The following is a 15,020-nucleotide window of genomic DNA, read 5'->3' on the forward strand; positions in this document are numbered from 1 at the left end:
GCTTTAATGATCTGTGATTATTTTAAAGTTTACTGTACATGAGTGAAATGGTCATCTTTCCATTTGATTATTGTTTACTGCCCTTGCCTATATTCCTGCTGGGCTAGTGTCTTTTTTACTTTTCACTTGTTGAACTCTATTTAGTGAAGCATTAAGCTCTAGACTGTAATATAAGTGAAAAATATGTTATCTCAAAAACTAGAAAGCAAAGGAAGGGAGGCAGTGAGGAGATATCATTATATTCTTAGAATGGTATATATGAACTACATTGAATCTGTTCTCTTTAATAATATCAAGTTAACATGGAAAAATAAAGTATCAAGTGGTTTACAAAGTTCATGGAAAATAGAATAAAAATAATTTTTTTGCTGCAAAAATTTTTGAAATCCATGTATTAAGTTTTTCATAATATATATTTTCCATGAACTTTTGAAAGATTCCTTGTAGACAATGATTTCAATTTTTTGTACCAAAATAAACTTATCCTTTAATTCTGTTTTCCATGAACTTTTTAAAAGTATTCTGATATAGCACACACTTTATAAAAATATAAAGTTACCCATATTCATTAAGTTTGTTCTTTCTGAGTACAGCAAAAAGCAAAGGCAAATAATATTTCTTTGAGTCTAATGCTATCTTTCATAATAAACTCTTTAGCTCATAGTATGTTCCTGTCTATAAAGTTCTATATCTGTAAACTGATAGAACTTGAATTCTCTTGAGGTTCATGATGTTGTAACCGTATGTAATGTATTACTTCTTTAATATAGCAGACAGGGTGCAAAGCCACTAGGTCTTAATAAAAAAAAAAAGTACCACACTTGTATAACACACTTTCCTTGAGTATTTACATTTAATAAATATTCTTCACAGATCCGTTCAGCAAATATAACAGATGGAAGTGAAGCACAGTTACACTTTATGAAGGCTTCTTCAAAGGTGTCTTTGGGAACCTTCTTTTGTAGTTCATATTTGAATTGTGCAGTATTTCAGATAAGTAAATGTTTCCTGCTGAATCTCTTGTGGCAGTATTTAAGTCAGTCTACTAGAGTGCTTCTACTGATCTACCCAAAACAATTGCTGATAATTTGTTATTATCACACAGAATACTGGTAGTTTTTATTATTATCTTCATTGTTATTCTACTTTATTCATTCAGGTGTTAATATTGCTGTCATTGTTCTGTGGCAATTTTGCTGTTGAAAAATATTTTATTGAAAGCATGCTAATTCCCAAACATGGAGAAAATATGATTAGCCAAAACCTCTGACAGTACTGAGAGAGAACAGGAAACACATACATTATTATAATGATTACAGCTTAAAAATATTTCACATAGTTAATTACAGTTTATATTATCTCTTTATTTGGCCAGTGTATAATATATGTGTCATTATAACAAATTATCCCAAAATTCAGGGGCTTAAAACAGTACTGTCTCACGGTTTCTGGGGGCCATAAATCAGGCCAGGCCTAGCTGGGTGTCCTGGCTGAAGGTCTGTGACAGGCTGTGGTCAGCATCTGCTCCAGGATCACTCAGGTGGGTGTTGGCAGGACTCAGTACCTTGTTGGCTGCTGGCCACAGGCCAGTTTACAACACGGCAGGTGGCTTCATTAGAGCTAAAAAGCCAAGAAGAGCAGGGAGAGGGAGGGAGAAGTATGAGCCAGTACAGGACAGCAAGAAATCTTTTGTAACCTAATCTCAGAAGAGCTGTCCTATCACTTACTCCACTTTATGACCAGGTACTGAGCCAGTAGACCACTCAGTGGGCATGGATACCAGAGCATCCAAAAATGTATTGAAAAAAACTATGAAAGCTTTTTAAGACCATAACTTTCTGTTTTTAAGAGGATGCATTCTGTCCTCTGAGTCAGATTGCTTCCACATGTATACATATTGAACATAGCTCCAAGTATGAAATGTTAGGCTAACCAGAGACTTGAGTTATAGCGAATACTGGAAATTGAGAAGTTTGCTGTTTTTGGCTGGTGTCCGTCCCTTCTCCGTATTCGCCAGACCGCCAGGCTGCCCCATGGTGGATGGATAATGTCCTCAAAGCTTCTTGGCTGGTGTCTATGTCCGTGTGAGACTGTCACCTTCTGCAGCTCCTCTTTGGACACTAGCTGCAGCAGGCTTTTTCTCATGATTCTATGAGATATGCATCTTTTGCATATTTAAGTAGTTACATATTTAAAGTTAGTGTCCAAATCACACTTTAGAGAAAACTCAACTTTTATTAACCAGTAAGTGTGAGGTGATATAGGCGTGAGGGAGTGGTCACAGCTTGCCTAGCTAACCCAGGCTGTTTTGTTAACCCAGAGCCTTTCCTGGCTCCAAGAGCACCCAGCCTGCGTAGCCTGGACCACTTTAGTTTCCAAGAGGCCAGGCTAAACATTCCCAGAGCAGTGTGGACCCGTGCTTCCCATGCACCGTGCCTTCTGTGGGTTTGGACTTGCTAAATCTCTTGGTGCCATCCAGAAATACTGTGTCAGGCAACATAAAGATTGAAGTTCATGTGCAAAGCATTTTGAAGACTGCACATGCCACTGGACATTCCAGTAAATCAGCAAATGACTGTTAGTGTTCTGATCTATCAGGCAAAAGTTTTTATATTCATACTACCCATCTTACTTCTATTGTACCTGGGGTTTAATTTATACAGATGAGTGAGTGATGACAGAGAGTCCGTTGGCATTGAAGGTTGTGTTACTTTCAGTTCTCTAGAGAAAGAGGCCTCCCACACCCTTGATGGCTGCAGGGGATAGTCAGCAGGCAGCAGTTGAAAAAGGAGAAAGCAAGGCCAAGCGACTTCATTGTGGTTTTCTTCTGAAAGAACGAACAAGGTGGGGAGTAGAGGCAAGTTTGATCAAGTTTGGGATTGGCTAGGTTGAGTGATTTTGGTGGGCTCTGGGTAACAGGGATAGTTTCTCTTTGACTCAGGACTTGGCCCTTGAGGTGATTGAAAGAGGGAGAAATATTGGGTTGGGTGTGAGACCAAGATAAAAGAGGAGGCCAGGGTATGAGCTTTGAACTGGTTGGTTTGCATATGGACCGCGATCCAGGAAATCACTCCTGTTCCTAACAAGCAGCAGTGTCATCTTGATTGGTGCCCTGACATCTTGTGCAGATCACACTAAAAGAGGGGAAGCTGAGGCAGATAGTTTTACAATTTTTTAAGCTTCCAGTGTTGACACTACTCCTTGTCACCCTGTACTGCTCCCGTGTGCACAGACTGCCCGTGGGGAGTGGCCGATGTCTCCCATTGCCATCGCTAGTTCAAACCCCATGCACGGGTGCAGAGCCCTGCGAGCCTTAGTTCTTGCCACAGATGCTGTCTGCAGCCAGGGTTATGTGGAGGAGTATAACTCTGTGACTTCTCTTTGCCATCAGCAGTAAGGGCTTGGGGTATTGCAGTATCTCATTTAATCTTCAGAATAGTCCCTGATGTTAGCTGCAGTTCATTGAGGAAGAAATTGAGCCATGGAGAGGTTTAGGAACCTGGGTAAAGTCACAGAATCTCTAAGGGACGAGTATGAATTTGAGATGAGTTAGACTGAGACCAGAGTTTATGATTGTAGCTGCCATTAAATTACATCCCAGTTCTTCCCCACCTCCAGGCCCTCCGAGTGCTCTTACACTCCTCGGGACTCATATGCTCATCCTGACTCTTTGACCTTCCTTTGTCGGACCTGATCTTGGTGGTATCCGTGTGCAGTCCAGTCATCTCTTCCTGTTCAGGTGTTTTTCAGCCCTCCTGCCATCTAGAGGGGACCTTTCCTTCCTCCTCCTGCACCAGGCTTCCACAAGAACGCTCTCCCGTAAGTTCCATGGCCCTTCTCTCTCCGCCCTCTTCCCTTCCACTCCCTGTACCCCTAGGGAGGCAACTCAGAGTGAGCTGTGGATGTATTTTCAGGTAGGATACGAAATCAAATGTTTAAGATTCAGGAGCACTGCTTTTAATGGAGCACAAAAATGATTTTATTGGAGCAGTTAGGCTGTGTCTTTTTCTGATTTCTTTTTTAAACGAAGGCAGTTTATTTCCTCAGTTCTCCAGGAGAATCTTAGAAAATGATTCACATTCCTCTGTTAATGGCACATTTTCCTTTCTGTGTTTTTCAAGAGTGATTCTTCCTCTTCCTCTTTCCTCACCCTCCCTGCCTCCTCCGCGGTGTCCTGAGAGCATCACACGAGGATGTCAGAAGCACCACCCGTATCCGTTTCACTTTGCACCATTATTAAAGGTTACCTTGGGTTGGGTTCTCCCTGAAGTAAGCCATAAGCCTGAGAATTTAAATGAAAGTGATTGATGAAGGAGATCCCAAGGATATGGCAATAAGGAAATGAGGAAAGGAGAGTAGGGAGGGGGAGAAAAGTCAAACCAGGGTTTGATTCTGTCAAGTATTGGACGCCACATGATTAGCAGGTGGTAACTCTGGAGGTTGTGTCTCCTTTGCGGAGCAGTCACTGGCCACCCATGAGGTCCCACTGAGTGTGCCAGAGCGGGCTTCCCACGTCCTTTAGGGATGTGCCGCTACGAGCAGTGAGGGGTGGGTGCATCCACGGGCCAGGTGCATGGACCTGGTGAAAGGGATCTGAGGATGTTTGGATAGGGCACTGACAGTGTCCACACTGAGGTGACGGCAGGAAAACCCGAATACTCATTCGATGTGTTGCCTTTCTTTGACATTTGGGACACTTGAGAATCAGAGAATCATCTGCTTCCAGTCTCACAGCTGGTGAGTAACAGGAAACAGACTTAGAACCCATGTGACTTTTCTCCCTAACCAGTGTTCATTTGCACCAGCTGATAGTGGCAAAGAATATTTCTTGTCATATAACTTTTCCTTTATCCCTCAATCTCTTTAATATTTTAGTCATTCATCAGAAACTTTTAAAGTGTATTTTAGGAGCCAGTGCTGTGGTGCAGTGGGTTAAAGCCCTGGCCTGAAGCGCCAGCATCCCATATGGGCGCCAATTCTAGTCCCGGCTGCTCCTCTTCCAATCCAGCTCTCTGCTGTGGCCTGAGAAAGCAGTAGAAGGTGGCCCAAGTCCTTGGGCCCCTGTACCCAAATGGGAGACCAGGAAGAAGTTCCTGGCTCCTGGCTTCGGATCAGCATAGCTCCAGCTATAGTGGCCATTTGGGGAGTGAACCAACAGAAGAAGGACCTTTCTCTCTGTCTCTCCCTCTCAATGTCTGTAACTCTACCTCTCAAATGAATAAATGAAATCTTAAAAAACAAACAAACAAACAAAAAAAAAAAAAACAGAAGAAGAAGATTACCCAAGTCCTTGGACCCCGGCACCTACATGGGAGACCTGAAAGAAGCTCCTGGCTCCTGGCTTCAGATTGGCACAGCTCTGGCTGTTGCGGCCATCTGGGGAGTGAACCAGTGAATGGAAGATCTGTCTCTGCCTCTCTCTCTAACTCTTTCAAATAAATAAAATAAATCTTTAAAAAAAATAAAGTGTATTTTAAATCAGTTTATTAAGATACAACTTATGGGGCCAGAGCTGTGGTGTAAGGGGTTAAACTGTCGCCTGTAGCTCTCAGTTCCCATTTGGGCACCAGTGTAACTCTCAGCAGCTCCAAGACTTCTTCTTCTTCTTCTTCTTCTTTTTTTTTTTTTTTTGACAGGCAGAGTGGACAGTGAGAGAGAGAGACAGAGAGAAAGGTCTTCCTTTGCCGTTGGTTCACCCTCCAATGGCCAGCACGGCCGGCGCGCTGCGGCCGGCGCACCCCGCTGATCCGATGGCAGGAGCCAGGAGCCAGGTGCTTTTCCTGGTCTCCCATGGGGTGCAGGGCCCAAGCACCTGGGCCATCCTCCACTGCACTCCCTGGCCACAGCAGAGGGCTGGCCTGGAAGAGGAGCAACCAGGACAGAATCCGGCGCCCCAGCCGGGACTAGAACCCGGTGTGCCGGCGCCGCTAGGCGGAGGATTAGCCTAGTGAGCCGCGGCGCCGGCCTCCAAGACTTCTGATCCAGCTCCCTGCTAATGTACCTGGGAAAGCAGCTGAAGATGGCCCAATCGCTTGGGCCCCTGCACCCACATGGGAGATCTGGATGAAGCTCCTGGCTTCAATATGGCCCAGTGCTGGCTGTTGTAGCCATTTGGGGTGTGAACCATCAGGTAGAAAAAAAATCTCTCACTTGGTCTCTCTCTCTCTCTCTCTCTCTCTCTCTCTCTCTCTCTCTTTCTCTCTCTGTAACTCCACCTTTCAAATAAATAAATCCTGAAAAAGAGGATATACTTATATACCATAAATTGTACTTATTTTTAGAATATAGTGCATAAGTTTTGACAAATATATACTATATAACCATCACAATAATCAAGATACAGAATATTTCCATTCCCTCAAAAAGCCTTTTGTGCTTCTTTGTAATAAGTATGCAGCATCACTGCTTGGTGCTGGCAACCACAGATCTGCTTTCTGGTTTTTTGGCTTAGATTTGCCTTTGCCTAGGGTTTCATGTAAATGGAATCACACAGCATGGATTTTTTGTGCTTGAAATCTTTTCTCAGCATGTGTTTGAGATTCATACATACCTTGCTATGTATTCTTTTTATTGCTGAGTAGTATTTCATTGTGTTTTATGTACCATGATTTGTTTAGTTATTACTTAAAATGTGCAGTTTTAATTTAAAAATTAAATTAAACTTCAGAAAATCATTGTTTCCTATATTTCATTCCGTTTTCCAGTTGTTTATGGTAGCCCTGCTAATGCATCATGTCTCTCTTTGAGTGTTTTGTAAAAGCTCTCCATTCTTGTGTATTAAGCTTTCTGTGTTTTCCATATTAAGGTGTGCTTCTATTTGTTACCAATTCTCTACTGTTAGTGAACATTTGTGGAGAGTTCTTTTTATGCATACTCATTTTCATGTATCTCAGGTAAGTAACAAGGTACAAAATTGCTGGGCCGTATGGTAATGGCTAATTTGTTTTCCAAAGTGCCTGTACCGTGTTACATTCCAATCTGCAATGAAGTGGGCGTTCCAGTAACTCCAGATCCTCTCTAACACCTGACATTGCCAGTTTAAAAAGTTGAGCCATTTTAGATAGTGTAAGGCGGTGTCACGTTGGAATTTTAACTTGTGTTTCCCTGCTGACTAATTGTGGAGCCCCTTTTCATCTATTCCCTGCCCACTGATGTTTCTGTACTCCTTTGTGAATTTTCTGATCAAACCTTGACTGTGTGTGTGGGGAGAGAAGGGTCATTTTTGGTCTCAGTTCAGTCCCATAATCACTGTTTTATCGGCATTATGCTTATTCCATAATCTCTAAATTTCACACTTGTTTCTGTTTTACTTTTGTTTCTATTCAGATTTGTAGGTGAGATTTTTGTGTTTTTTTGTTGCATCTAGTAATTTCATGGTAGATGCTAGATGTTATAAGTTGCTTTATTTTTGTTTTGTTCATTTTTTTTAAATGGGTACTAGATTTTCATGTCTTTTAAAGAATTTTATTCTTTTTTTCCTAACTACCAATTAAGTTACTTGCTAATCAGCTTCATTCTTTGAGTCTTATTTCACTTTTTTTTTTTTTTTTTTTTTTAATTTGAAAGACATGAGGGAGCTGAGGAGGGGGATTATAGAGAGAGGGCTATCTAGCTTCTGGTTCACTCCCCAAATGCTTGCAAAAGCTGGGGCTGGGTTGGGGCTGAAGGCAGGAGCCCGAACACCACCCAGGGACCCAGCTACTAGAGCCATCATCTTCTGCCTACCAGAGTGCACATTCACAGGAAGCTGGAAACAGAAGCAAAGCCAGGGCTTGACTTGAACTCATTCAGCCCTGTGTTCTGAAATTCAGACTGGCAGCTTAAGCTCTAGCCAGATGCCTGCCCCCAGGAGCTTGTGTTGAAGCTTGTTAGTTCTGGCTCACAGTGTCCTTTCAGCCCTATTACTAAGGTGTAACCTTGCTGTAGTCTCCACTGAATTCCCCAGATGTTCACTGTGGCTCCTGCCCTCTGGCTAGCCATAAGTTGAACCTGTCACGGCCGTGTGTGAATTAGGGGACTTTAACTGCCTATGAATCCCAGTTGTACTTTGCCTGGACTTGGGCATTATACCCTTTATACTTGTGCATCTTAACATTCACTCACAGACTTGCTATAATCCCTGTGCAAATTTCTGGAATGTTTCTAGTCTCTGGAACTTCTGCAATCCCACCTGTCAGGACCTTCCTGAAATCTACCTCCCCACTCTCCCCAAATCAGCAGGACCTCCATTCTCTGCTTGGCTTCTCCCTCTTTGCACTGATGTCCAAAACATGTCTTCAAGTGGAAGTGTGCAGTAATCAGTTGTAGAGGTCATTTCCCTTCTTTCAGAGTTCACAGCCCTGTACTGCCTGTTGTCCAACTTCAGAAAATCATTGTTTCCTATATTTCATTCCATTTTCCAGTTGTTTACGGTAGCCTTGTTAATGCATCGTGTCTCTCTTTGAGTGTTTTGTAAAAGCTCTCCATTCTTGTGTATTAGCTTTCTGTATTTTCCATATTAAGGCGTGCTTCTATTTGTTACAGTTCTCTACTGTTTTATTTGGTATTAGGGTTAGATCACACTCAGTCATGTTCAATATTCTGCTGGAGACAGGATTTTATGTCGTCATGCCATCAGTTTACTCCCTTCATTATTTTATTTGTTTTATTATTGAATACAATATATCAAAGTATGTAGATTGAAATGTGTAGTTGAATAAATATTTTTAAAGTGAATAACCATGTAATTCTGGCAAGTGAAGGAAACAGAACATTATTAGGACAAAAGAAGCCTTCTTGTTTTTCCCAAATCTTTTATTTAAGGAATATGAATTTCATAAATACAGCTTTAGGAATACAATGATTCTTCCCACCATACCCTTCCACCCTTATCCCCACCCCTCTTCCACTTCCCTCTCCCATTCCCAGTCCCATTCTCCATTAAGATTCATTTTCAATCAACTTTGTACACAGAAGTCCAACTCTGTTCTAAGTAAAGATTTCAGCAGTTTGCATGTGTGTGTGTGTGCGCACACACACACACACACACACACACACTGAGAACAAATTTTACAGTTAAGTCTCATAATACAACTCATTGAGGACAGAGGTCCTGCATGGGAAGTTAGTGCATAGTGACTCCTGTTGTTAATTTAACAATTAACACTCTCATATATGACTTCAGAGACCACCTGAGGCTCTTGACATGAGCTGCCTAGGCTATGGAAGCCTTTTGAATCCACAGTCTCCTTAGGTATTTAGACAGGGCCATAAGCAATGTGGAAGTTCTCTCCTCCCTTCAGAGAAAAGTACATCTTTCTTTCATGACCACTTCTTTCTGCTGGGTCTCACTCAAAGAGATCCTTCATGTGCAACATTCTTTGCCACAGTATCTTGACTTTTCATAGCTGAAATGCTCTTGTGGGCTTTTCAGCCAGATTGTGATACCTTAAGGGCTGATTCTGAGGTCAGAGTGTTACTTAAAGCAATTGTCAATCTATGAGTCTGCTGTGTGGACTGCTTCCCATGTTGGAACATTTTCTCCTATTTAATTTTATATATTTTACTAGTACCAGACACTTGATCCTATTTATATTATCACTTTAACACTTAATCCTATTATATGTTCACTTTAACACTTAATATGATCATTTTAATGCTTAAGATGGTATTTTTACCACCCAGCCTAATGGAATTTGGGGTCCCATGACAAGTAACTATACACTATACACTTAGAAGTAAGTCCATAGGAATGTATGAAGAACTATACAGCAAAAGAAACCTTCTTAACGTGCTCTTTTCCAAGTCACAGCCTTTTCTCTGGAAGAGAACCACTCTCCTGTGCTTCACAGTGGAGGGTCTGATGTGTGTATGTCCATGTCTCTTTATCAGCCCACATTAACTTTCTTGCAGATTCACACACTGTCCGTTCTGCTGTAAACACCATTGTGCCCCACTGCTGGGCACCGGTGCACTGCAGCTCCGAGGCCTACCATATGGCAAACAAATTTGTTGTTGTTTTCTAAGAAAATAGTGATCTGTATCCTTTTGTTTTTGTTTTCTTTGTGTTTCTTTTCTTTTTCTTTTTTTTTCTTTTTTTTTTTTTTTTTTTTGACAGGCAGAGGGGACAGTGAGAGAGACAGAGAGAAAGGTCTTCCTTTGCTGTTGGTTCACCCTCCAATGGCCACTGCGGCCGGCGCGCTGCGGCCGGAGCACCGCGCTGATCTGATGGCAGGAGCCAGGTGCTTCTCCTGGTCTCCCATGGGGTGCAGGGCCCAAGGACTTGGGCCATCCTCCACTGCACTCCCTGGCCACAGCAGAGAGCTGGCCTGGAAGAGGGGCAACCGGGACAGAATCTGGCGCCCCGACCGGACTAGAACCTGGTGTGCCGGCGCAGCAAGGTGGAGGATTAGCCTAGTGAGCCGCGACGCCGGCCTTCTTTGTGTTTCATGGCTTCTACTGTAGCTTCATCACACAGTGAAGAATGAAGAGGGCAGGAAGTGCAATGGAGGGCGGAGTCTGAGGCTGACTGGCAGATGCCATGACAGGAGCAGCTTTGTGGAGGGGCAGCCTGTAAGCTTTGTTGCGGAGCAGTGTGTCCCACGCTTGGCTGTTCATTGCAGTCACTCATAGAGGTTTTAAAGCTACTGGTGCCTGGGCTCCTCGTGCAGAGATTCTAGTTGGTCTGGGCATTTTACATGGTGTGTAGGTAACACTAGTGTACAGAAATGCAGACTCAAGAGCTTATTCCTTAGAGTAGAGGATTCTCCTTAAATTAGATCGGAGTTGGGTTTTCCCCCTCTTTGCTTATTTTTGAATTTCTCAACTACCATAGATGAAGTGATGATTTTGTAAAATGCAATTAGAAATAAATTACTAGAAAAATGAAAAACCAGAAGCAAACACAAAATATAAAGCCAATATTGTTAAATTGAATAGGTGTACATTAACTGAATGCAGTTGCTTTTCCATAGTTATATGTTTCGGAAACATGAAACTGAGTCTGTGTGCTGTTGCTGGTCTGCAAAGCACAGCAGCCATGTATCAAGTGAATGGAGACATGTACCATGGGTTGGGTTCAGATCGTATAAACTTGGAATGCTTTCATTCTGTAGGCATTGGGGAGCCCAGGAATCCTGGAAAGGAATGATCTGATTTGAGCATTGTGTGCAGTGGATTGACAGTGTGAATAAATTGTTGGCAAGGGCCTGAAAGTGGGAGGGTAGTCGAATTTCTAGAGAAGTCACTCTAGAAATGCTAGCAAATCTCTTCAGAGGATACAAGAATCTAGGCTTGCTACTCTCTAAGGCTTAAATACTCCCCAAGACATAGTTAGTGTCAACAATAAACGCACAAGGGAAAATATATTCTCTGTTAAATTTGCAGAAACCACACAGATAGAAGATCCAAGAAAGCAATGGAGAGGGGAGCAGGAGAAGATGCTCAAGGACTATCTCTCAGTGGCTCAGGATGCACTCAGGACGCAGAAGGAGCTGTACCAGGTGAAGGAGCAGAGACTGGCTTTGGCCCTGGATGAATATGTACGATTAAATGATGCCTATAAGGAAAAGTCAAGTTCTCGCACAAGCCGTAAGTACACTGCCTGCTCAGAATTCTGAAATGGAGACTGAACGTTAGTAGAAGGCCACTTGCATTTCTGTGGGATTGAAATGTGAGTCTTTTTCCGTCCTAGGCAGGATGAGTCCCTCAAAGCCGAGAGAGAGGTGAGGGCACCCTGTAGATTCCTCAGTCAAAACCCTCAGCCCCATCCCAGATGAAAATTTTCTCCCCTTGAGGATAATACACACCTTCTGTTTCTGCTCCTCATTCTGCCTGAAGGCCTTTTAGTCATTTTTGAGTTAGTTTGTACCTTTTCAGAATGAGGCGAGTCATTTGGCCCTTTTGCTATTGTGGTATAATAGCTTTAGTGGGAAGGAAGTGGGACTGTTATCTAGAATGAAATTTCCTTTGACCACCTGAGTAAAATTCTTCCTTGTCTCATAAATTAATCATCTAGAACTGTCCTCATGTAAAGAAGCACCCACCATAGGCTCAGAATTTCCACGTACATTGTGAGTTTTAGGAACTGCAGGGCTCTGGTAAGATACGTGTGCAGTGTAGTCCCCTGTGTACTTGGTATGTGTAAATCCCAGGAGAAAATTAAACTTTTTTTCCTGAACTTTAAACAAAATTGTAGAGGGAAGGCTGAAGACTACTTTATTTATATTTCGGTATCTGATGCATTGACAGTAAAGGAAGCATAAGGATAAAATAATATCCCAGAAGCACAGATACCTTGTTTTTAGATGAGTGAACTCTAATCTAAGAACTAGTTATACAATTTGTAAATAATTTTTTCTTTTTCAAAAGTATTTTCAGGATCTTCATCCAGTACTAAATATGATCCTGATATTTTGAAAGCTGAGATCTCCACCACGCGATTAAGGGTAAGATTTTTAAGTTATGGTTGCACATTGAACACAGGCATAGAATCTGAAAGCGACAGGAGGGCAGTTGCCAATGGTCTCCCATCTTTGCTCAGCGTAGGCTGCTCCTCCACTTTCCTCTGCCTTTTTTGGAATGCTGTCAGCATTTGTAACTATTTCTGAGACACCAGCATGTGTTCCAGTGTTAGGCAGTTGTTTGATCTTGATAACCTATGTTTCCTCGCTGTGCCACGTGTTGCCCTTCAGAGTCGGGCCAGGTGGCTCTCTCATCAGACAGCCTAGCACTGAGAGGTGTGCACAGCCAGTGTGCCTCTGCATTACCTCCCTGGATCAGAGGATCAGACTTCATGAATTCCTCAAGCAAGTAATCCCTCATGCAGAATCGTTTTCTGATCTTTGCCTTATATCTTTTTGAACAAACAGCTGGTAAGGCCAGAGCTTTGTTTATCCCCAAGTTTTGGAGTCTTAGACTGTTTACCAAGGATGTAAAATCATGTAACCACTACCCAGCGCGTCCACCATGTCCCTTCACCAACTCTGCCTTTCTCCCTGAAGGTGCTGAGAGCCTTGTTAACTCTCTCGGGTAACTTCTGCCCGCTTTGAACTTTGTAAAGCTGGAATGCTACCATCTGTATGATTTGATAACTTCTGTTATACGACAGCATTTCGCAGATCACCCACATTCACTTTGATTGCTCTATATTATTCCAGTTTTGTATACACAAATTCTGTACCCCTCTACTGTTGATATCCTTAGAGTTATACCAGTTTTTCCTTATTAAAATTTATGCCTTAATGTACAAGTCTAATAGACTTGTCTCTAAATCTTCAAATATGAGATATCTTGGAAAAGTTTATGGAAAATGTGTATTATGAAAAAGCTATGCATGGATTTCCAAAGATTTTTGCACCAAGTAAACATCTTTTAATTTCATTTCTGTGAACTTTTTGATGTAATGCTTGTAGATGTTGTTTGGTTTTTTCCAACTTTTGTGTTATTCTCAGAAAAAGTATGAAAAAAGTTTGTCTATACTTACTGTACGCAAAACTTCTCTTTTATTTGCATTTCTTGGTTTCATTCATGAAGTCATTGATAGGCTTTTTCTGAATCATTCTACATTGAATATCCCTCCCGGGCCTTGAGGACCCTTCAGTCTGTCAGTCCGTTCACATTTCTGTGTATGTTTGTTAAGAATGCCATGATTGGTTGTCAGGTGCCTTGGTACTCTGCATACTGTGTCTGTACATTTTTGTGATCTAGTAGGCTGGAGACTATCTTAAAGAAAAAAAAAAAGGAATGAATGCATTTCCTTCCCAATAAACCCCAGTACTCACCTGAGCTGTGCACTTCTCAGGCTCGGGAAGTTATTACTTAGTAGTACTTCCCTTTGAAATTTTAATTATTTCACAGTTCTTATCTTTTTGAATGGAATAGCCACAATAAGCTATCTCAGGCTCTCCTTTTACATCCCTTGTAAAAAATAAGAAAACTGCGGGAGGAATTTAAAAACAAAAACATGTCAGACTGTCATATGAATAGGCATTTACAGAAAGGGAGCCCTTCACAGTGCCCCAGATCATAGGCGCCTACGGGAGTCACATTTCCCATGACTTCCTCTAACGCCACAGGACCTCGGGGAGAAAGCCTCTGCCGGTTTTCGTTTGGTCTCAGTTGTGAGAGGTCTGGTGTGTGTGTGTGTGTGTGTATGTGTATGTGTGTATGTATTTCTTCACTGTGCCACAGACCGGAGCCAGAGGTGCCCTCTCCAGGGAGTTGGCTTCCCTGAGGAAGCCGGCAGTAGACAGTCGTCCCTCAGTCTCCATGTGGAGTCAGGCCCAGGGCCTGCCTCAAATCCCAGAATCCTCGAGGCAATTAAGTATCTTCATGTAACCTGCATAAATCCTGCATGCTTTCTCTCTGGGTTACATTGTAGTGTTTAGGAAATCATGGCAAGAAAAAAGCCTGTCTGTGTTTAATATGGATGTGGGTTTTTTTTTTCCTGATTTTTAAAACATTTTTCTTTATTTTTATTTGAAAGGCAGGGACTGGGGTGTAGCAGGGGTAGGGGGATGGAGACAGATACAGCTCCTATATACTGATTCAGTTCCCAAAGGCCTGCAGTGGCCAGGGCTGGGCGAGGCTGAAACCAGGAGCTGAGCATTCACTGCAAGTCTCCCAAATTGCTGACAGGAACTGAACTACTGGGACCATCGCCGCTGCCTCCCAGCTTCTGCACTGGCAGGAAGCTAGGGTTGGGAGTAGAGCTGAGATTGTAAGCTGGGCACTCTGATATGGAATACCAGCATCACAACTGGCAGTTCATCTGCTGGGCCAAACACCTGCCCACCCCTGAAAAAGAATTTCTTTATTCACAGTTGTTCACAGGTCTATGGATTCAGAACCCTCACATGTGGAGGGCCAACTGTAGAAGACATTTATAAATAACTACAATAAAAAGCTCAAATGTGACTTTCTCTTCCCCTCCTTCATTCGTGCCTAGGTGCTTATTTAAAACTTCCTAGCAGTGTAAATATCTTTTGAGAAATCCCCCCTTAACAGATTGGCCCTGGTGGTCTGTGTTGTTCTTGTGATGT

General features: G+C 42.5%; 1 protein-coding gene across 4 annotated transcripts in view; it reads left to right on the forward strand.

Annotated features, from left to right (window-relative positions):
* WWC2 (WW and C2 domain containing 2) overlaps positions 1-15,020 on the forward strand; it is a 262,176-nt gene that overhangs the window by 136,087 nt on the left and 111,069 nt on the right. For all 4 annotated transcript variants that reach the window (XM_008250200.5, XM_089325521.1, XM_089325520.1 and 1 more), the window contains 2 exons: positions 11,365-11,568; positions 12,349-12,425. In XM_008250200.5, the coding sequence (XP_008248422.2) occupies positions 11,365-11,568; positions 12,349-12,425 (281 nt within the window). The remainder of the gene's footprint in view (positions 1-11,364; positions 11,569-12,348; positions 12,426-15,020) is intronic.

This window comes from Oryctolagus cuniculus, chromosome 2, assembly GCF_051225735.1.
Source record: "Oryctolagus cuniculus isolate XC-2025 breed Fujian yellow rabbit chromosome 2, ASM5122573v1, whole genome shotgun sequence".
In the NCBI taxonomy this organism is placed as follows: Eukaryota; Metazoa; Chordata; class Mammalia; order Lagomorpha; family Leporidae; genus Oryctolagus; species Oryctolagus cuniculus.